At 32.4% G+C, this 23,076-nt stretch overlaps 1 protein-coding gene across 1 annotated transcript; it reads left to right on the top strand.

The window, feature by feature from the left end:
• The first annotated feature begins 21,835 nt into the window (after positions 1 to 21,835).
• LOC8276810 (phosphatidylinositol transfer protein sfh5) lies at positions 21,836 to 22,598 on the top strand. Its single transcript, XM_002515582.4, has one exon. It carries the CDS (start codon positions 21,987 to 21,989, stop codon positions 22,422 to 22,424), a length of 438 nt encoding a protein of 145 aa, XP_002515628.1. The 5' UTR covers positions 21,836 to 21,986; the 3' UTR covers positions 22,425 to 22,598.
• The last annotated feature ends 478 nt before the right edge of the window (positions 22,599 to 23,076 follow it).

The following is a 23,076-nucleotide window of genomic DNA, read 5'->3' as shown; positions in this document are numbered from 1 at the left end:
ATATACCCCAGTTATGGTGTTTTTTTTCTCATAGTATAAAATAATACCCATTTTATCGTGTTGTTTTCTCATACTCATAAATATATCCCTCTTAAGGGGTGATTTTCTAATATTGACAAGTATACACCACTTATGGAGTTGTTTTCTCATACTCACAAATATATCCCTCTTACGGGGTTGTTTTCTAACATTAACTAATAATACCCCTTTACGGGGTTATTTTTCATATTCATAAATACACCTCTCTTACGGGGTTGTTTCCTCATAGTGAAAAAATATACTCCTTTCATCGTGTTGTTTTCTTTTACTTATAAATATATCCCTCTTATGGGATTATTCTCTAATATTGATAAAGATACTCCATTTAATGGGCTGTTTTTTTATATTCACAAATATACCTCTTTATGGGTTTGTTCTCTAACATTGACTAGTATACCCCTCTTACGGGGTTCTTTTCTAATTCTTACAAATATACCCCTCTTATGGGGTTGATTTCTCATATTCATAAATATACTCGTTTTACGGAATTATTTTCTCAAACTCAAAAACATACCCAACTTACTTGTTTGTTTTCTTATATTGACAAATATAACTCTTTTACGGGGCTTTATTCTCACTCATAATTATACCCCTCTTACGTGATTATTTTCAAATATTTACAAACATACCCCTCTTACGGGGTTGTTTGCTTATATTCATAAGCATACCCCTTTTACGGGGTTGTTTTCTCATGCTCACAAATATACCACTCTTACAAAGTTGATTACTTATATTCGTACATTTATCCTTTCATAGAGTTGTTTTCTCAAACTCATAAATGTACCCCACCTATGGGGTTATTTTCTCATATTCATAAATATACCCCTCTTTCGTGGTTGTTTATCATCGTAAAAAATATACTCATTTTACTGTATTAGTTTCTCATGCATACAAATATACCTCTCTTATGGGGTTGTTTTCTAATATTCACAAATATACTCATTTACGGGGGTTTTTTCTCATACTCATAATATACCTATTTACGGGGTTGTTTTACGAGATTGTTTTCTAACATCGACTAATATATCCTTCTTACAAGATTGTTTTCTAATATCTATAAATATACCACCTTATGGGGTTGAATTATCATATTCATAAATATACCCCATTAACAGGGTTGTTTTCTCACACTCACAAATATACCACTCTTAAGGAGTTTTCTTTTCTCATATTTATAAATATACCCTTTTATAAAGTTATTTTCTCATATTCATAAATATACCCCACTTATGGGATTGTTTTCTTATATTGATAAATATACTCCTTTTGCGGCGTTGTTTTCTCTTACTCATAAATATACCCCTCTTACGCGGTCATTTTCTATTATTTGCAAATTTACCCTTCTTACGGGATAATTTTCTCATATTAAAGTATAAAACCCTTTGACGGAATTGTTTCCCCATACTCACAAATATACACATTTTATAGGGTTGTTTTCTAATATTTACAAATATTTCTCTTTTACGAAGTTGTTTTCTAATATTAAAAACATACCCCTTTTACGGGGTTGTTTTCTCATACACATAAGTATACCACACTTACGTGCTTGTTTTTTTATATTCATAAATACACCCCTCTTATAGGGTTGTTTTTTCATAGTAAAAAATATACCTATTTTATAAAGTTGTTTTCTCATACTCGTAAATATATCCCACTTATGGGATCGTTTTCTTATATTGACAAATATATCTTTTTTACGGGGTTATTTTATCTTACTCATAAATATATCCCTCTTACGAGGTTCTTTTGTAATATTTATAAATATACCCTTCTTACAGGGTAATTTTCTCATATTAAAGTATAAACCCCTTTTACGGGGTTGTTCTTCCATATTCACAAATATACCTCACTTACAGGGTTGTTTTCTAATATTTACAAATCTTCCCCCTCTTACGGGATTATTTTCTCATATTAAAAAACATACCCATTTTATAGGGTTGCTTTCTCATACTCACAAACATACCACTCTTACGTGGTTGTTTTCTTATATTCATAAATACATCCTTCTTATGGGGTTGTTTTTGCGTAATAAAAAATATACCCATTTTACCATGTTCTATTTCTCATACTCATAAATATACCACACTTACGGGGTTGTTTTCTTATATTGAAAAAAATACCCTTTTTATAGGGTATTTTCTCTTACTCAGAAATACACCCCTCTTACGGTGTTGTTTTCTAATATTTATAAATATGCCCTTCTTACGGGGTAATTTTCTTATATTAAAATATATATCCCTTTTATGAGGTTGTTTTACTATACTCACAAATATACCCCTCTTATGAGATTATTTTCTAATATTTAGAAATGTACCCTTATTACGGGGTTGTTTTATCATATTAAAGAATACTCTTTTATAGGGTTGTTTTCCCATACTCATAAATATAGCCCTCTTACAGAATTGTTTGCTAATATTTACAGATATTCTCCTCTTACGGGGGTTGTTTTCTCATATTAAAAAATACATCCTTTTTACGGGGTTGTTTTCTAGTACTCATAAATATGCCACTCTTACAGAGTTGTTTTCTCATATTCATAAATATACCACTTTTATGAGGTTATTTTCTCATATTAAACAATTTAACCCTTTTACCATTTTTTTTCACATACTCTCAAATCTACCCCTCTTATGGGGCTGTTTTCTAATATTAACCAATATATCTAATTTACGTGAATATTTTCTCATACTTACAAATATACCCCTCTTACGGGGTTGTTTTCTCATATTAAAGAATATATCCTTCTACGGGGTTGTTTTCTAATATTTATAAATATTTTCCTTTTACGAGATTATTTTCTCATATTAAAAACATACCTCTTTTACGGGGTTGTTTTCTCATACTCACAAATATACCACACTTACGGGCTTGTTTTCTCATATTCATAAATATACTCCATTTACGGGGCTGTTTTCTCATACTCACAAATATACTCCTCTTACTTGGTTGTTTACTAATATTTTCAAATATAATCCTTTTACGGGATTGTTTTCTCATATTAAATAATATACTCTTTTTACGATGCTGTTTTTCCATACTCACAAATATCCCCTCTTACGGGGTTGAATTCTCATATTCATAAATATACCCTTTTTACGGGCCTGTTTTCTCATACTCACAAATATACGTCTCTTACAACGTTGTTTTTGAATATTTACAAAAATATCCCTCTTACGCGGTTGTTTACTCATATTAAAAAATATACCCCTTTTACGGGGTTGTTTTCTCATGCTCACAAATATACCACTCTTACGAGGTTCATTTTCTTTTATTGACAACTATAACCCTTTTACAGGGTTGTTTTCGCATACTCACAAATATATCACTCTTACAAGATTATTTTCTAATATTTACAAATATACCAATCTTACGGGGCTGATTTCTCATATTCATAAATATATCCTTTCTATGGAGTTTTTTTTCATACTCGTAAATATGCCTCACTTACATGGTTATTTTCTTATTTTGACGAATATACCCCTTTTATGGGGGCTTTTTTTCTCATACTCACAAACATACCCCTCTTATGGTGTTCTTTTTAGTATTTACAACTATGCTCCTCTTATGGGGTTGTTCTTTGATATTAAAAGACATACCCCTTTTACAGGGTTGTTTTCTCATACTAACAAATATACCACTTTTACTGAGTTGTTTTCTCATATTCATAAATATACCCCTCTTATGGGGTTGTTTTCTCATAGTAAAAAAAATACCCCTTTTATCGTGTTGGTTTCTCACACTCACAAATATGCCCCTCTTACGGGGGTTATTTTCTAATACTGAAAAATATAGCCCATATAAGGTTGTTTTCTCATACTCAGAAATATACCCATCTTACAGGATTGTTTTCTAACATTGACTAATATACCCCTCTTACGGGGATATTTTCTAAAATCCACAAAGATACTCCTCTTACGGGCTATTTCCGAATATTGAGAAATATATTCCATTTAGGGGGTTATTTTCTCATACTCATAAATGTACCCTTCTGACGGGGATTCTTTTCTTATATTGACAAATATACCCATTTCACACGGCTCTTTTCTATTACTCACAGATTTACCCCTCTTATGAGGTAGTTTTCTCATATTAAAAGACATACTGCTTTTTCGTCATTATTTTCTAATACTCACAGATATATCATTCTTAAAAGGTTATTTTCTCATACTTATAAATATACCTTATTTACGAGGTTGTTTTCTTATATGGAGAAATATACCCCTTTTACGAGGCTGTTTTCTCATACTCACAAATATACCCCTCTTACATGGTTATTTTCTAATATTTAAAAATATACCCCATTTACGAGATTATTTTCTCATACTCACAAATATACCCCTCTTAATGGATTGTTTTCTAACATTGACTAATGTATCCTTCTTACGGGACTGATTTCTTATATTCATAAATATACCCATTTATGGGGTTGTTTTCTCATATTCTTAAATATACCCCTCTTACGGGGTTTTTATATTGACAAATATATCCCTTTTACAAGGATCTTTCTTATACTCACAAATATACCCTTCTTACGACGTTGTTTTCTAATATTTATAAATATACCCCTCTTACAGAGTTGTTTTCTCATATTAAAAATATGCCCCTTTTATGTGGTTGTTTTCTCATACTCATAAATATACCCCTCTTACGAGGTTATTTTCTAATTTTTACAAATATACCCCATTTACAAGTTTGTTTTCTCATACTCACAAATATACCCCTCTTACGGGGATCGTTTTCTTATTTTGACAAATATACACCACTTATGTGGCTGTTATCTCATACTCATAAATATTATCCCTCTTAAGGGGTTGTTTTCTAATATTGACAAATATACTGATTGTTTCCTCATACTCACAAGTATACCCCTCTTACGGAATTATTTTCTAACATTGACTAATATATTCCTTTTAAGGGGTTGTTTTCTAATATTTATAAATATACCCTCTTACGGGGTTGATTTTTCTTATATTCATAAATATATCGTTTCTACGGAGTTGTTTTCTCATACTCATAAATATACCCTACTGAATGGGTAGTCTTCTTATATTGACAAATATAACCCTTTTACAGGGTTTTTTCTCATACTTACTATTTACAAATACACCCCTCTTACGGGGTTGATTTCTTATATTCATATATATACCACTTTTATGAATTTGTTTTTTCATACTATAAATATATCCCACTTATAGGGTTATTTTTTTATAATGACACCCCTTATACGAGGCTGTTTTCTCATGCTCACAAATATACCATTCTTACGGTATTATTTTCTAATATTTAGAAATATATCCTTCTTGCAGGGTTATTTTCTCATATTAAAGAATATACATCTTTTACGGGTTTGTTTTCTCATACTCATAAATATATCCCTCTTACGAGGTTATTTTTTAATATTTACAACTATACCACTCTTACGGGGTTGTTTTCTCATATTAAAAAACATGCCCCTTTTACGATGATTTTTTCTCATACTCACAAATATACCACTCTTACATACCGATACTAAGTAGCAGTCAAAAATTTATATCCATTTTTCATGATATTATGCATGGATCATATATATCATGGTGAATTCTTCAGAAAAAAAATTGTGTCTTCCACAATGGAATATAATAAGTGAGATTTCGAGTAAATGTTTACATAATCTTCTTCTGCCCGAAGATATGATTCATCGAAATAATGAGCCACCATTGATATCGACACATCTAAGGTTGTTTTCTCATACTTATAAATATACCCCCCTTATAGGGTCCTTATCTCATAATAAAAAATATACCCATTTTACCGTGTTGTTTTCTCATACTCACAAATATATTTCTCTTATAGTGTAGTTTTCTAATATTGACAAATATACTCCATTACATGATTGTTTCGTCATACTCACAAATATATTCCTCTTACGTGGTTGCTTTCTAACATTGACTAATATACCCCTCTTACGGGGTTATTTCCTGATATTGATAAATATACCTTACTTACGGGGTTGTTTTCTCATGCTAAAAAATATACCCCTCTTACGGGGTTGTTTCCTAACAGTGACTAATATACTTCTCCAACGAGGTTGTTTTTTAATATTTACAAATATACCCCTCTTACGGATTTGATTTCTCATACTTACAAATATACTGAACTCACGGGGTTGTTTTCTTATATTGACAAATATGCCCCTTTTGCAGGATTCTTTTCTCGTACTAAAAAATATACCCTTCTTATGGGGTTATTTTCTTTAAGTCATAAACATACCTCTTTTACGTGGTTGTTTTCTCATACTCACAAATATATCGCTCTTACGGGGTTGATTTCTCATATTCATAAATTTGCACTATTACAAAGTCATTTATCATACTCATAAATATACCCCAATTATGGAGTTTTTTTCTTATATTGACAAATATACCCCTTTTATGAGGCTTTTTTCTCATATTAATAAATATACCCCTTTTACGGGGTTGTTCTCCTATACTCACAAATATACTGCTCTTACAGGGTTGTTTTCTAATGTTTACAAATATTCCATCTAACAGGGTTTTTTTCTCATATTAGAAAATATACCCTTGTTACTGTGTTGTTTTCTCATATTAATAAATATACCTCTTTTATGGTGTTGTTTTTTTATAGTAAAAAATATTCCCCTTTTAATGTGTTACTTTCTCATACTCACAAATATACCCTTTTTATGGAGTTGTTTTCTAATACTGACAAATTTAACCCATTTACGAGGTTGTTTTCTCATACTTACACATATAGCCCTTTTACTGGGTTGTTTTCTAACATTGACCAATATACCTCTTTTACGGGGTTGTTTTCTAATATTTATAAATATACCCCTCCTACGATGTTTATTTCTTATATTCATATATATACCCCTTTTACGGAGTTGTTTTCTTATTTTCATAAATATACCCCACTTACAGGGTTGTTTTCTTATATTAACAAATATAATTCTTTTACGGGGCTATTCTCTCATACTCACAAATATACTAATCTTATGGGGTTGATTTTTAATATTTATAAATATACCCATTTACGGAGTTGTTTTCTCAAACTCATAAATGTAACTCTCTTACAAGGTTGTTTTATAATATTGACTTATATACCCTTCTTATGGGATTGTTATCTAATACTTACAAATATACCTCTTTTACAGGTTGGATTTCTTATATTCATAAATATACCCATTTTACGGAGTTGTTTTCTCATAATCATAAATATACCCCACTTACGGGGTTGTTTTCTTATCTTAACAAATATACCCCTCTTACGGGACTGTTTTCTCACACTCACAAATATACCACTCTTACGCGGTTGTTTTCTCATATTCATACATATATCCCTGTTATGGTATTATTTTCTCGAAGTAATAAATACACCCATTTTACCCTGTTGTTTTCTCATAATCATAAATATATCCTCTTACGGGTTTTTTTAATATTGATAAATATACACTATTTACGGGATTATTTTCTCAAACTCACAAATATACCCCTCTTATGGGGTTGTTTTCTAACATTAACTAATATACTACACTTACGGGGTTGTTTGCTAATATTTACAAATATATTTCTCTTACGGGGTTGATTTCTCATATTCATAAATATACCCCTCTTAAGGAGTTGTTTTCTCATACTCAGAAATATACCCAAGTTATGGGGCTTTTTCTTGTACTGATAAATATGCCCCTTTTACAGGGTCCTTTTCTCATTCTCATAAATATACCCCTCTTATGGGGTTGTTTTCTAATATTTACAAATATACTACTCTTACGGGATTATTTTCTCATATTCATTAACATACACCTTTTACGTGGTTTTTTTTCTCATACTACAAATACACCACTCTTGCGGGGTTGATTTCTTAAATTCATAAAAATATTCCTCTTATGTGGTTGTTTTCATATAGTAAAATATATATATGTTTTACTGTGTTGTTTCCTTCTACTTACAAATATATCCCTCTTAAGGTGTTGTTTTCTAATATTGATAAATATACCCTATTATGGGGTTATTTTCTCATACCCACAAATATATCCCTCTTATGGGGTCGTTCTCTAAGATTGACTAATATACTCCTCTTGCGGGGTTTTTTCTAATATTTATAAATATATTCCTCATATGGGGTTGATTTTTCATATTCATAAATATACCCCTTTTATGGAGTTGTTTTCTCATACTCCCAAATATACCCAACTTATAGGGTTGTTTTCTTATACTGACAAATATGCCCTTTTTACGGGGCTCTTTTCTCATACTAAAAAATATATCCCTCTTACAGGGTTGTTTTCTAATATTTATAAATATACCCCTCTTATAAGGTTATTTTCTCATATTCATTGACATACCTCTTTTACGGGGTTGTTTTCTTATACTCACAAATTTACCCCTTTTACTTCGTTGTTCTCTCATACTCACAAATATACCCTTCTTACGGGTTTATTTTCTAATATTAATAAATATACTCTATTTACGGGGTTGTTTTCTCATATTGAGAAATATACCCTCTTATGGGGTTGTTTTTAACATTGACTAATATACCTCTCTTACGCGGTTGTTTTCTGATATTTAAAAATATACCCTCTGGCGGGGTTAATTTCTTATATTCATAAATTTACCCCTCTTACGGGGTTCATTTTTTACATTCATAAATATACCCCTTTTATGGAGTTATTTTCTTGTACTCATAATTATACCCAACTTAAGGGCTTGTTTTCTTATACTCATAAATATGCCCCTTTTATAGGGCTCTTTTCTTATACTCACAAATATACCCCTCTAATAGGGTTGTTTTCTAATATTTTCAAATATACCCCTCTTATGAGATTGTTTTCTCATATTCATTAACTTACCTCTTTTTACGGGGTTATGTTCTTATACTCACAAATATACCACTCTTACGGGGTTGATTTCTCATATTCATAAAAATATCCCTTTTATGGTGTTATTTTCACATAGTAAAAATATACCTATTTATTATTTTCTCACACTCACAAATATATCCCTATTATGGGGTTGTTTTCTAATACTGATAAATTTACCCCTCTTACGGGATTGTTTTCTAACATGGACTAATAAACTCCTCTTATGGGGTTGCTTTCTAATATTTATAAATACACCCCTCTTACGGAGTTAATTCTCATATTCATAAATATACCCCTTTTACGGTGTTGTTTTCTCATTCTCACAAATATATATAACTTAAGGGGTTGTTTTCTTATATTGATAAATATGCCGCTTTTACGGGCTCTTTTTTCAGACTCACAAATATACCCCTCTTACGGGGTTGTTCTCTAATATTTACAAATATATCCCTTTTATGAGATTATTTTCTCATATTCTTTAACATACCTCTTTTACAGGGTTATTTTCTCATACTCATAAATATACTGCTCTGACGGGGTTGATTTTTCATATTCATAAATATACCGCTCTGACAGGATTGATTTTCATATTCATAAAAATAACCCTCTTATGGGGTTGTTTTCACATAGTAGAAAATATACCCATTTTACCATGTTGTTTTCTCATGAATATAAATATATCCCTCTAATTGGGTTGTTTTGTAATATAGATAAATATACCCTATTTACAGGGTTGTTTTCTCATACTCACAAATACATTTCTCATACTCATAAATACACCCCCTCTTACGGGGTTGTTTTCTAATATGTACTAATGTACTCCTCTTACAAGATCGATTCTTTGGGATCCTTCCTTTCTTTAAACGGAACGAACAGAGATAGAATCAGACCGATTCCCTAAATTCCTTTCTGGATATTCCTCAATGTCCCGGCTATTCACGGAAGGTGAGAAGGAGTTATTTTCTAATATTTACAAATACACCCCTCTTACAGGGTTGATTTCTCATATTCATAAACATAGTTCTTTTATGGAGTTATTTTCTCATACTCACAAAGATATCAAACTTATGGGGTTGTTTTCTTATTCTGATAAAATATGCCCCTTTTACGGGGCTCTTTTCCCATATTCACAAATATACCCCTCTTATAGGGTTATTTTTTAATATTTACAAATATATCCCTCTTACGGGATTGTTTTCTCATATTCATTAACATACCTCTTTTACGGGGTTGTTTTCTCATACTTACAAAATATATCGCTCTTACAGGGTTGATTTCTCATATTCATAATATATCTCTCTTATAGGGTTGTTTTCTAATAAGAAAAGTAGACCCTATTTACGGGGTTATTTTTTCATACTCATAGATATTCCCCTCTTACGTGGTTGTTATCTAACATTGACAAATATACCTCATTTACGAGGCTCTTTTCTCATACTCACAAATATACCCCTCTTACAAGGTTGTTTTCTAATATCGACAAATAGACCACATTTACAGGGTTATTTTCTGATACTCATAAATATGCCCCTCTTACTCAGTTATTTTCCAAAATTGACTAATATACCTCTCTTACAGGGTTATTTTCTCATACTCATAAATATACCCCTCTTACAGGGTTGTTTTCTAACATTGACTAATATACCCCTCTTACGGGGTTATCTTCTAATATTTATAAATATACTCCTCTTATGGGGTTATTTCTTCATATTAAAAAATATGCCCCTTTTACAGGGTTATATTCTCATACTGAGAAATATATCACTCTTACGAAGTTGTTCTCATATCCATAAATATACCCTTCTTATGGCGTTGTTTTCTCATAGTAAAAGATATACCCTTTTTACATACTTATTTTCTAATATTGACAAATATACCCCATTTACAGGGCTATTTTTTCATATTAAAAAATATACTCCTCTTACTGTGTTGTTTTCTAACATTGACTAATATACCATCCTATAGGGTAGATTTCTTATATTCATATATATATATCCCTTTTATGGAGTTGTTTTCTCATATACATAAATATATCCTACTTGTGGGTTTATTTTCATATATTGACAAATATACCCCTTTTACGGAGTTTTTCTCATATTCACAAATATACCACTCTTACGAGGTTGTTTTCTCATATTTATAAATATATCTCTCTTACGGGGTTGTTTTCTGAGAGTAAAAATTATACCCCTTTTATCGTGTTGTTTTCTCAAACTCATAAATACACCGCTTTTATGGGGTTGTTTTCTAATAAATACAAATATACCCTATTTACGAGTTTGTTTTCTCATACTCACTAATATACCCCTCTTATTTTGTTCTCTCCTAACAATAACTAATATACCCCTCTTATGGGGTTGATTTCTTATATTCACAAATATATCCCTTTTACGAACTTGTTTTCTCATACTCATAAATATATCCCACTTATAGAGTTGTTTTCTTATATTGATAAATATACCCCTTTTACGAGGTTATCTTCTTATACTCACAAAAAATATCTCTATTACGAGGTTGTTTTCTAATATTGATAAATATGCCCCATCTACGAGAATTTTTTCTCATACTAATAAATATACCCCTCTTATGAGATTATTTTCTCATATTAAAAAATATACCCCTTTTATAGAGTTGTTTTTTCATACTCACAAATATACCACTCTTACGGGGTTACTTTCTCATATTTATAAATATATCCCTCTTATGGGGTTGTTTTCTGAGAGTAAAAATTATATCTCTTTTATCGTGTTGTTTTCTCAAACTCACAAATACACCCCTTTTACGGGGTTGTTTTCTAATAAATACAAATATACCCTATTTACGAGTTTATCTTCTCATACTCACTAATATACCCATCTTGTTTTGTTCTCTCCTAACAATAACTAATATACTCCTCTTATGGAGTTGATTTCTTATATTCATAAATATACTCATTTTACGGAGTTGTTTTCTCATACTCATATATATACCCCACTTACAGAGTTATCTTCTTATATTGACAAATATATCCTTTATACGAGGTTGTCTTCTCATACTCACAAATATACCCCTCTTATGGGGTTGTATTTTTATATTCATAAATATACCCCTTTTACGGAGTTATTTTCTCATACTCATAAATATACCGAACTTATGGAGTTATTTTCTGACATTGACTAATATATCCTTCTTACAGGATTATTTTCTAACATTTACTAATATACCCCTCTTACGGGGTTATTTTCTAATATTGATATATATACCCCATTTACAGGGTTATTTTCTTATACCTATAAATATACCCCTCTTACAGGGTTATTTTCTAATATTTACAAGTATATCCCTCTTACGGGGTTGATTTCTTATATTCATAAATATATACCCCTTTTACAAAGTTGTTTTCTCATACTCATAAATATACCCCACCTATGGGGTTATTTTCTTATATTGACAAATAAACCCCTTTTACAAGGCTGTTTTTTTATACTCACAAATATACGCATGTTATGGGGTTGTTTTCTAATATTGAAACATATACCACATTTATGGGGTTGTTTTCTCACACTCACAAAGATACCCCTCTCACATGGTTGTTTTCTAATATTGACTAATATACCCCTCTTACGGGGATGTTTTCTAATATTTACAAAGATACCCCTCTTATGGGGTTGTTTTCTAATATTGACAAATATACTCCATTACAGGATTGTTTTCTCATACTCACAAATATACCCTTCTTACATGGATTCTTTTCTTATATTGACAAATATGCTCCTTTTGCTTGGCTCTTTTCTATTACTCACAAATATACCCCTCTTACGAAGTAGTTTTCTAATATTTATAAATATACCCCTCTTACGGGGTTGTTTTCTAATATTAAAAAAATACCCTTTAATGGATTGTTTTCTCATACTCACAATTATGCCACTCTTACATGATTATTTTCTCATATTAAAAGACATACCACTTTCCGTCGTTATTTTCTAATACTCATAAATATACCACTCTTACGGGGTTGTTTTCTTATATGGATAAATATAACCCTTTTACAGGGTTATTTTCTCATACTAAAAAATATACCCCTTTATAGGGTTATTTTCTAATATCTACAAATGTAACCCATTTATGGGGTTGTTTTCTCATACTCAAAAATATAATCCTTATATTGGACTATTTTCTCATATATCACTCTTACGGCTTTAATTTCTTATATTAATAAATATACCCCTTTTACGGAGCTGTTTTCTCATCCACATAAATATTCCCTTCTTAAAGGTTTCTTATATTGATAAACATACCCCTTTTACAAGGATCTTTTCTCATACTCACAAATATACCATTCTTATGACATTATTTTTTAATATTTACAAATATACTCTTCTTACGGATTTTTTTCTCATATTAAAAAATATGCTCTTTTTACGTGGTTCTTAACTCATACTCATAAATATACCCCACTTACGGGGTTGTTTTCTAATATTTTTGATGATTGCTATCTATGCAGCTACAATCTAAGGCAGTGTACCTATCGATGCAGTCTAGCACTAATGGCGAGTATCAAGGTCATATTCCTTAGGAAAGTGAAAGCCCAGAGTTACTCATTTGTTCTATGTTATATTAGCCTAAAATGAATGATGAATAATTCCTAAATTAACTAATAGCTACTTTAATTGTTATCTAACTACGGCTACGAGGGAAGGATTAATTCAAGTTAAGGAATAACCCCTTGGGAATTCTTGTCTCTAGGGAATGAAAACTAAAGATGGAATTGATTGCTTGAATTCAATTTTCATGGGAAAATCTCTATGCAATTAACGCCTTTCTCAAGGACACTAACACCTTAACTTAGATTAATTAGGTTGAAATCTCTTCCTAACCCTAATTATCCAAATTAGCATTATGTACCATTTAACACTATTGAGAGTTGTTAATTCTCAATCCGGTAGAACGAACACCCTATCTCTAGGCGAATTCAATTCTAGATTGCAAAGGACAATCCAAACCTAAATGTCTTTCTCAAGAACATTCAAATTCTAATAATCATTCAACAAGATATGAAGAACAAACCAATAAGCACTTCCATTGCAAATCAATATTGAAAATCAATACATACAATTCAAAAATTAAGTACAAAACTCCCTAGATAAAGAACTCCAATGGGTTAACAAGTATAGCTAATCATGTTCATTATCAAAACCCACAAGAATTCAATTACAACAATGAGTAAATGTAGAAAAACTCGGATACACCCTTGGATGAGAGTAAACAGCTCAAGTTCCTCTTGCCCAATCTTAAATCGACTCTTGTTCCTCTTGCTCGAATTAATAACAATCAACAACCTCGCCCAATCTTCAATCTTTAAAGGGAATCCAATTGAAACCTTAGTCCAAGTCTCCTTTTTCCTTAGTTCCAGCTCATAAGACCCTTAGAGAGAGAGAGAAATGAGTTTGGGATGTCCTAACCCTCCTTTTCGCGTTTCCTTCTTTTCTTTCTTTTAATTAATTCATCTAGCTACTGCGAACATGGCCATGTTGATGCCTGTGTTGGGAACACTGCCTGGCGTTGATGCCCGTGTTGGGAACACAGCCTGGTGTTGATGCCCCTTAACGCATCTTTTTTTTTTTCTGTTGTCAAATGTACACAACACGGCCGTTTTGGTGCCCGTGTTGGGAACACGGCCAGTGTTAAAACCAGCAAGGCTGTGTTCAGCTTTCTTATGCACAAACTGGACTTGTTTTGGCAACTTTGACGTCCAATTCTGCTCCAATTCTTCCCTTTATCACTATTTGGCTTCTTTTGGACCTAATGCACACAAACAGATGCATAGGGTGAGTGTTTGGACCAATTCACATCCAAATGTACATAAAATCAGCCTTAAAAACCCCATTTAGATGTGTGTATTTTACACACATCAAATCACCCCACACTTAGTTCATTGCTTGTCCTCAAGCAATTAACAACTCTCCTTACAAAACTGCAGTCAGCAATTCCTTACAGTTTATGCCCCCAGTCCATAAGAGATAGTATTTAACACATCTCAAAGGATACTCAATCATAAATCAAATTGTAAATCATTAACAGAGAATGGAAATAATATTAATGCATGAATAACTTAAATGACAACTTAACACAAACATCACGAACGGATGCCTCATAGGGATCACTCGAATCGCTCAAAGTGTATATTAGGTGAATAACAAATCCCTCAAAGCAAATGCACAAGACCTGCTCACCATAAGCTTGCTCATAAATCATATCTTCGCTACTGTGAATAAGTAAATACCAAAATCAAAGGGTCTTTACCAAGGTTGTAATAGGGCTAAGGTAAAGGTACAGAGATTTGGGAAAGAAGTGTGAAAATGCTGGAATTCGTGCGATAGACAACAATATATACTCAAAGGATTAAATGCCTAATATACAAAAAGGATTTTTCACTAAAATCCCTACTTCGTAGAGTAATGCTCTAAATCCGATAAAGAGATAAATAATTAAAGAATTTTATTTATTTTCTTCTTCTCTTTCTTCTTTTTCTTTTATCATTTTTTTTGAATAATAAACTAGCAGCTTATAAGAACTGCTGCATATGTACAGTTCCGGCATAAGGGTAAAGGAAAGATAAATGTAAAGAATAGTGTAATTGAAGTGTATAGATGTAGATTATGAAGAAAAGGGTAGGCTTTTGGCTAAATGTGGTGAATCCTAAATCGCCCAAATCATCTCATGGTATTCACAATATTCATGTAACTTCAACAAGCATTACAAAGCAAGCTCTAGAAGCAAAGTCAAGTACAATGCACACTCAAACAAGAAATATAAAGAGCATAAGTATAATAAATGCTCAACTGGCTCAAACTCTCACTTTGAGGCGTGGTATTAGGTGCAATTGGTTCGCAACATCATTAATTGAATAATTACTTAAGAAACACATGCATATGACATTATCAACGTTCTAAGTTAAAATTCAACAATTCAAAAAATAATTAAATAACACCAGTTTAACCCGGCAGAGTTGATGTGTAAAACACCATGAATTATTTTCCAAGGACAATGAACAAAAATGAAAAGTAACTACAATTCTATAAATCAAGTCATCAATCAGCTCAAAAATACCATACTCAAGTGCATAAAGACATAGTGTCCTAACATCCTAACAATACACAACACCTAGTGATAGCAATTTCAGATATATCAAAAAAATATATGAGAGAGTAGGATTATAAGGTTTACCCACAACCACTCCACACTTGAAGAGCACACTGTCCTCAGTGTAAAATGTTATGGATACCCTGCATGGAATGCTCAACTAAGAGAATAAAGGCAATATAATCCAAGTGCATGACATGTATGAAAAATAAAGTAAATAAATGCAGAAAAATAAAAAGATCTAGGGGACTACCTTGATCATCCATCGAGGCTGATGTTGTGGAAATTCAGTGCCTCCTCGGTAGAATCTGAAAATAATAAAATAGAGAAATAATCAAACTGAAAATAATAATTAAATAAAATATGAGGACTTAAAACCAATAAAATGTTTCAAAATGAAAGGGTAGAATATTAAAAATGAAAAATAGAATTTGGGGTGCCTCCCAAAAGCGCTTCTTTTTGATGTGATGAGTCTTCTTAGCTGGACTCATAGTGAAAAGCAAATGGTGGGGATTGATGACCATCCATCCTTCTTCCAAGAAAATGGCTTTAAGTGTCCGCTTAGAGCACTAATCGTCAAATTCCTCTTCCCGACGGTCAAGCAAGTTGCCAATATGATGGGCAAAACTCGCTCCTCATATATTTGCACGTAGTCATGATGCTCTAGGGGCTCTTCCAATTTGAAAGCTGGAGTTTCACCAATTGGAAGGATCAACGGTTGGGCAATTTCTTCAGCAATGTCGATGGTTTTCTCCAGTCCTTGGCTTGGTTCACTTGCTAGAAGAAACTCGAGCTCCTTCAAGACTTCTTCATTGGATAACTCGTGCTCATCTTCCATCATCGAAGGGACTTATGGAAAATCCACCAAAAATTCCTCTAATTGTTACTCGGCATCATCAACTATACGTTCCTATTGGTAGTCTTTCAAAGGAATCATGTTTGCCTCTTCCTTTTCTAGTTCTATCTCCATGTTCAAGGAGTCGTCATGCACATAAGCATCATCGTCAAACATAATAGATAAACCAGAAAAATTCTCACCTGAATGCAAAGTGACGGCGCTCAAATGTTCCTCGGATTCAGTAGCGTTTGATGGAGTTCTCAATTGCTCTTCAGCTAGTAACTTGAAGATCAAGCCTACTTGATGCTCTATGTTCTCAATCGACGCTTGTTAACCTTCAAGTACCCTCTCTGTTTGTTGGAATCTATCCTCAAGACTTGTACAGAACCTCATCATCAGCTCCTCTAACACTAACTCTTCATCTTGAGTTGAAGGTGCAAGATTAAATTTGCTGATGTGGTTCTTCGAGATCCCTGGTGGTTCTTGGCCATCTAAGCTCCATCCAAAGGGTGAATGAGTGCTCCACTCTTAATTGTAGCTGCTTCCATATGAGTCATTTGGCCAACTTCTAGTATAATTCACCTGTTCACAGTTATAAGAACAATGAGTAAAATCACTGCACAATGGACAATCATTACTCAAATGTAAACTAAAATAAAATTCATAAAAAACTTGAGATGAAAGGATAGGAGTGAAAAGTTGATCGGTAATCCTGCAAAACGATTCCACTCGAGCTTCTAAAGATGCATGGGTATCCCAATTTTAGCACTCTCTTGGTTCCTGATCCCATTTTCCAACCTGTCATACAAAGAGTTTAGCATTGAACCTCCTTATCATTCACTAACTGAATCATAAACTTAAACTAAATAAATATTTACAAATAAAATAAAATAGATAAATAAATAAAAATAGAAAACATAAAATAATAAATTAAAAAATGGCTAAATTAACAAATAGCAAATTTCACTCTAGTTTTCAAACAGTCCCCTGCAACGGCGCCAAAAACTTGATGATTGCTATCTATGCAGCTACAATATAAGGCAGTGTACCTGTTGATGCAGTCTAGCACTAATGGCGAGTATCAAGGTCGTACTCCTTGGGAAAGTGAAAGCCTAGAGTTACTCTTTTGTTCTCTGTTATATTAGCCTAAAATGAATGATGAATAATTCCTAAATTAACTAATAGCTACTCTAATTGTTGTCTAACTACGGCTACGAGGGAAGGATTAATTCAAGTTAAGAAATAACCCCTTGGGAATTCTTATCTCTACGGAATAGAAACTAAAGATGGAATTGATTGCTTGAATTCAATTTCCGTGGGAAAATCTCTATGCAATTAACACCTTTCTCAAGGACACTAACACCTTAACTTAGATTAATTAGGTTGAAATCTCTTCCTAACCCTAATTATCCAAATTAGCATTATGTACCATTTAACACTATTGAGAGTTGTTAATTCTCAATCCGGTAGAACGAACACCCTATCTCTAGGCGAATTCAATTCTAGATTGCAAAGGACAATCCAAACCTAAATGTCTTTCTCAAGAACATTCAAATTCTAATAATCATTCAACAAGATATGAAGAACAAACCAATAAGCACTTCCATTGCAAATCAATATTGAAAATCAATACATACAATTCAAAAATTAAGTACAAAACTCCCTAGATAAAGAACCCCAATGGGTTAACAAGTTTAGCTAATCATGTTCATTATCAAAACCCACAAGAATTCAATTATAACAATTAGTAAAGGTAGAGAAACCCGAATACACCCTTGGATGAGAGTAAACAGCTCCAATTCCTCTTGCCCAATCTTGAATCATTTCTTTTTCCTCTTGCTCGAATTGACACCAATCAACGAACCTCGCCCAATCTTCAATCTTCGAAGGGAATCCTATTGAAACCTTGGTCCAAGTCTCCTTTTTCCTTGGTTCCAGCTCAGAAAACCCTTAGAGAGAGAGATAGAGAAATGAGTTTGGGACGTCCTAACCCTCCTTTTCGCGTTTCCTTCTTTTCTTTCTTTTAATTAATTCATCTAGCTGCTGCGAACATGGCCATGTTGATGCCTGTTGGGAACACGGCCTGGCGTTGATGCCTGTGTTGGGAACACGGCCATGTTGATGCTTGTATTGGGAATACGGCCTGGTGTTGATGCCCGTGTTGGGAACACGGCTTGGTGTTGATGCCCCTTAACGCATCTTTTTTCTTGTTGTCAAATGCAGCCAACACGGCCGTTTTAGTGCCCGTGTTGGGAACATGATCAGTGTTAAAACCAACACGGCCGTGTTCAGCTTCCTTATGCGCAAACTCGACTTGTTTCGGCAACTTTGACGTTTAATTCTGCTCCAATTCTTCCCTTTATCACTCTTTAGATTCTTTTGGACCTAATTCACACAAACAGACGCATAGGGTGAGTGTTGGGACCAATTCACATGCAAATGTACATAAAATCAGCTTTAAAAACTCCATTTAGATGTGTGTATTTTACACACATCATATTTACAAAAATACTCTTCTTACAGGGTTATTTTCTCGAATATATCCTTTTACGGGATTATTTTCTCATACTCACAAATATACCTCTCTTACGTGGTTGTTATCTAATATTAACAAATATATCCTATTTACGTGGTTGTTTTCTCATACTCATAAATATATCCCTCTGACGGGGTTGTTTTTTAACATTGACTAATATTCCCCTTTTACGAGGTTATTTTCTAATATTTATAATTATACCCTTTTACGATGTTGATTTCTTATATTCATAAATATACTCTTTTTGCGGAGTTGTTTTCTCATACTAAAAATTATATGCCACTTACAAGGTTATTTTCTAATATTTGTTATCTTTACAAATACTAGGGCTCTTTTCTCATACTAATAAATATACACCTCTTACGAGGTTGTTTTCTAATATTAAAAAATATACCCCATTTACAAGGTTGTTTTCTAATATTTCTTATCTTTACAAATATATCCATTTTACTAGAGCTTTTTTCTCATACTCATAAATATACCCCTCTTACCAGATTATTTTCTAATATCAAAAAATATATCATATTTACGAGATACTCACAAATATATCCCTCTTACTCAGTTATTTTCTAACATTGACTAAGGAATAATATTGGATTTCATTATTTTACATGAGGACAAAATCGGTATAAAGATTTATATTTTATGTCACCTCTTCTTTCTTCTCCCATATAACGTATTTTCAGGTGTAACAAAAATAAAAAACTGTCGTATGGAAGAGTAAGGTGTACCCTCCCTTACCTTGATTTAAACATCCTCTTCTCCCTCATTACCCCCCTATCCAAGCATGCCCTTAAGATTTGGTCCCATCTCTGATCGTATCTTAATAGTTTCTTGGTTCACCCCATTGCTGCATTAGTATCAAGTTATAGGCAGTAGCCAAGTTCAAGTTATAGCGAAGGAGGACAATTGCCCCTTTATTTCTCAGGAAAATATCACTTTAATACTAATATCTTGCTAAATTTCTTTATGAAATCATAAATCTCCCCGTAAATTAGGCTAGCAATTATTAATTTGCCCCTTATAATTTATAAACCTGTCTTCGCCGTTGGCAGTAGGAGTCTATGATCAAAGCATACATCCTCCAAATGAAAATCACAAGCTTTTGCCCGTATGCTTGCCAACGCTCACTCTCTTGAAACGAAAGAATATGTCTCTAAAAAAAGGATATAGAAGCCTTTGAAAAGGAACATGTTACTTGTATTTTCACTTGATCATAACTTCTCTTAATATTATCTAATTAGATTTAGTTTTATATACCGTCACATTTTTGTTTACACAAATATGGGCGTTGAAGGAAGAACTATATTTGGGTAAACGAATGCAAAGACTAATTCCGGTTGATTCAAAGATTGTGTTGGATATTCTTGAAGGGAGAGTTTTTGGTCCATTACTAGTAGTTAATAGAAAGCGTAATTATGTTCACCTCCTAATCTCTTATATCATATGAATTATATTTAAATTCCTTATATTTTATAAAAATAACTATTATTCCATCCGTATAAATTAATGTAGCCAAAGGATTGAATTATTAAAAAAAATGATAATTTCATGTTTGAACTTCCTATCAAATATTAAATTTTATAAAAATTAATTTTTCATATTAAATTAGTAAAATCTTCAATTTTGTAGTTTACTTTAATGTGTAACAAAATAATAATAAAGATAATATTTTAAATAAAAAATTTATTTTTATTAATAATCCAAACTTAAATTATTTAGTGATACTATAATATTTTTAAAATGTTTTGAATCTTAAAATTAAATTGCCCTAAAATTTAAAGCATGTAAAAATATATTAATTAGTAAGTTTTGTTAAAAATTAAAATCAATTTGTTACTAAACTAACTACTAACTTGCTAAAATTAAATAATTTTTGATTGAATTTAATATTTAATAAAAACTTTAAGAGTTAGATTGTTATTATTTTTTATCATGGGAGGAGAAAATGGAGGTCCGAACTAGAGACTTCAAACGAAGCTCCATATGGTCTTCCCACTGTACCATAAATTTAGTAATAATTATAACTTATTTTCATCAGTTTATTTCTTTGACTATATTAGATTTAGACAAATAATAACTAATTTTGTATACAAAAAGATTTTATTATAATAGAAGTTATATGAGGGATAACTCGTGCATTGGACAAGTAAATAGTAATTACCATATTATTGCGAGGTTGCTTGGCACATCTATTTACTACTCAATTCTCATGTGTTGGTACCTATTCCAAGTATCTAAGGAGACTAATATTAGTTTATATATAATCCCTCCTATAAATAAATTGCTTCCTTGGTGATTGAAGCAATCTTAATGCCAAAGTGCCAACAGAATCCAACGAATTTTAACTGTAAAAAAGGTCTCCAACTTGAATGGCTCCCCCTGACCATAGGAAATGGTCATATACTAACGTGCAACATAAACCAATTTTTACTAAAAATAACAAGCTTCAAAACATATATTAATTGTCATGCTCTCCTTCGTCAATTACCCACCTCTTGAAAGTTGATCACCATTTCAATAATAGGTGCTTTAAGGCCTTCTTACCTCCTCCAAAGGCTCGCGAATTCTTCCCACAAAGTTTAGAAAACATGGGCGGCTGCGCGAGCAAACCTAAGGAATCTGATGTGATGCCTCCAGAGGCTGTCCCAAGCGAGGCTCCTGTTAGCCCCAAGAACGCTGAGACTGAGGCTGAGATTAAGGCCGACGCCGAGGCTGCTGCTGACGAGAGCAAGGAGCAGAAGAATAATGGAGGTGAGAAACAGAATGAAGCACCTTTGGTTGATCTCTCTGAGCCAAAACAGGAGTGTGGAGAGGCCGCCTCCGATGAGCCAAAACCCGCTGTTATTGAGCCTGTTTCCGCTGATTCAGCTGCTGTGACTGCCCTGCAAAATCCAGAGGATAAGGTTGAAACTGCTGCAATTGCTACAACTGTTGTCACCAAGGAGGAGGTGAAGGAGAAGGAGAAGGAGAAGGTGGCTGAAGCCAAAGTAGAAGACAAAAGTGACGCACCTCTTGTTACTCTTTGATGCAATTGCTGCAATTTGTATTGCACAGATTACTAGAAGATAAAAAGAGGTTCGCATTGCCAAGATGAGACTTTATTGATTCTTTATATCTTGTAGTGAAAGAATTCGGAACCTTCCACTTTCATTTTTCTTTTTCAAAATTAAATAACATCAATTAATTTTGGTATTAAATCATTACAGTGTTACTCTTCCAAGAACTCAAATGCTACCTGGATCAAGCACAGCAAAGCAAAATATTAAAACAAATTTGCATCCATCTTCTATACATGTTTTATTGTTGGCAAGAATATGAAGACTTCAAAAATAGAGCATTTTTTGTGATCTTTTAATCTATCAATTCCCTCCATACTCCACATGAATTTGTAAATTAACTTCAGTTATGAAACTTTTTTGTGTCTGTCTCAAACCCAACTTTAGAATTCTTTGAATAATCAAATCACTTCTTGGGGTAAGAGGGTTGTCAGAAGTACTATCACGGATATATATAGCCCACAACTGATCTCTCATTAAATCTGCATATTTTTGAGAAATTTATCATTACAAAAGCAAATGTGAATTAAAATTTTGTTTCACATGATTGGAAAATGAAGCTGTCGTGCTTATTCACCTTAAATAATAAATCTGAAACCATAAAGATGCCATAGAAATAACA

This window comes from Ricinus communis, chromosome 1 (assembly GCF_019578655.1).
Source record: "Ricinus communis isolate WT05 ecotype wild-type chromosome 1, ASM1957865v1, whole genome shotgun sequence".
Lineage (NCBI taxonomy): Eukaryota > Viridiplantae > Streptophyta > Magnoliopsida > Malpighiales > Euphorbiaceae > Ricinus > Ricinus communis.
Note: the sequence above shows the minus strand (reverse complement) of the source record. Positions and strands in the feature narration are given on the sequence as shown.

What these genes read in the sequence shown, in the direction of transcription:
- LOC8276810 (XM_002515582.4), top strand. Translation starts at nt 21,987, where the DNA reads ATGGGCGGCTGCGCGAGCAAACCTAAGGAATCTGATGTGATGCCTCCA.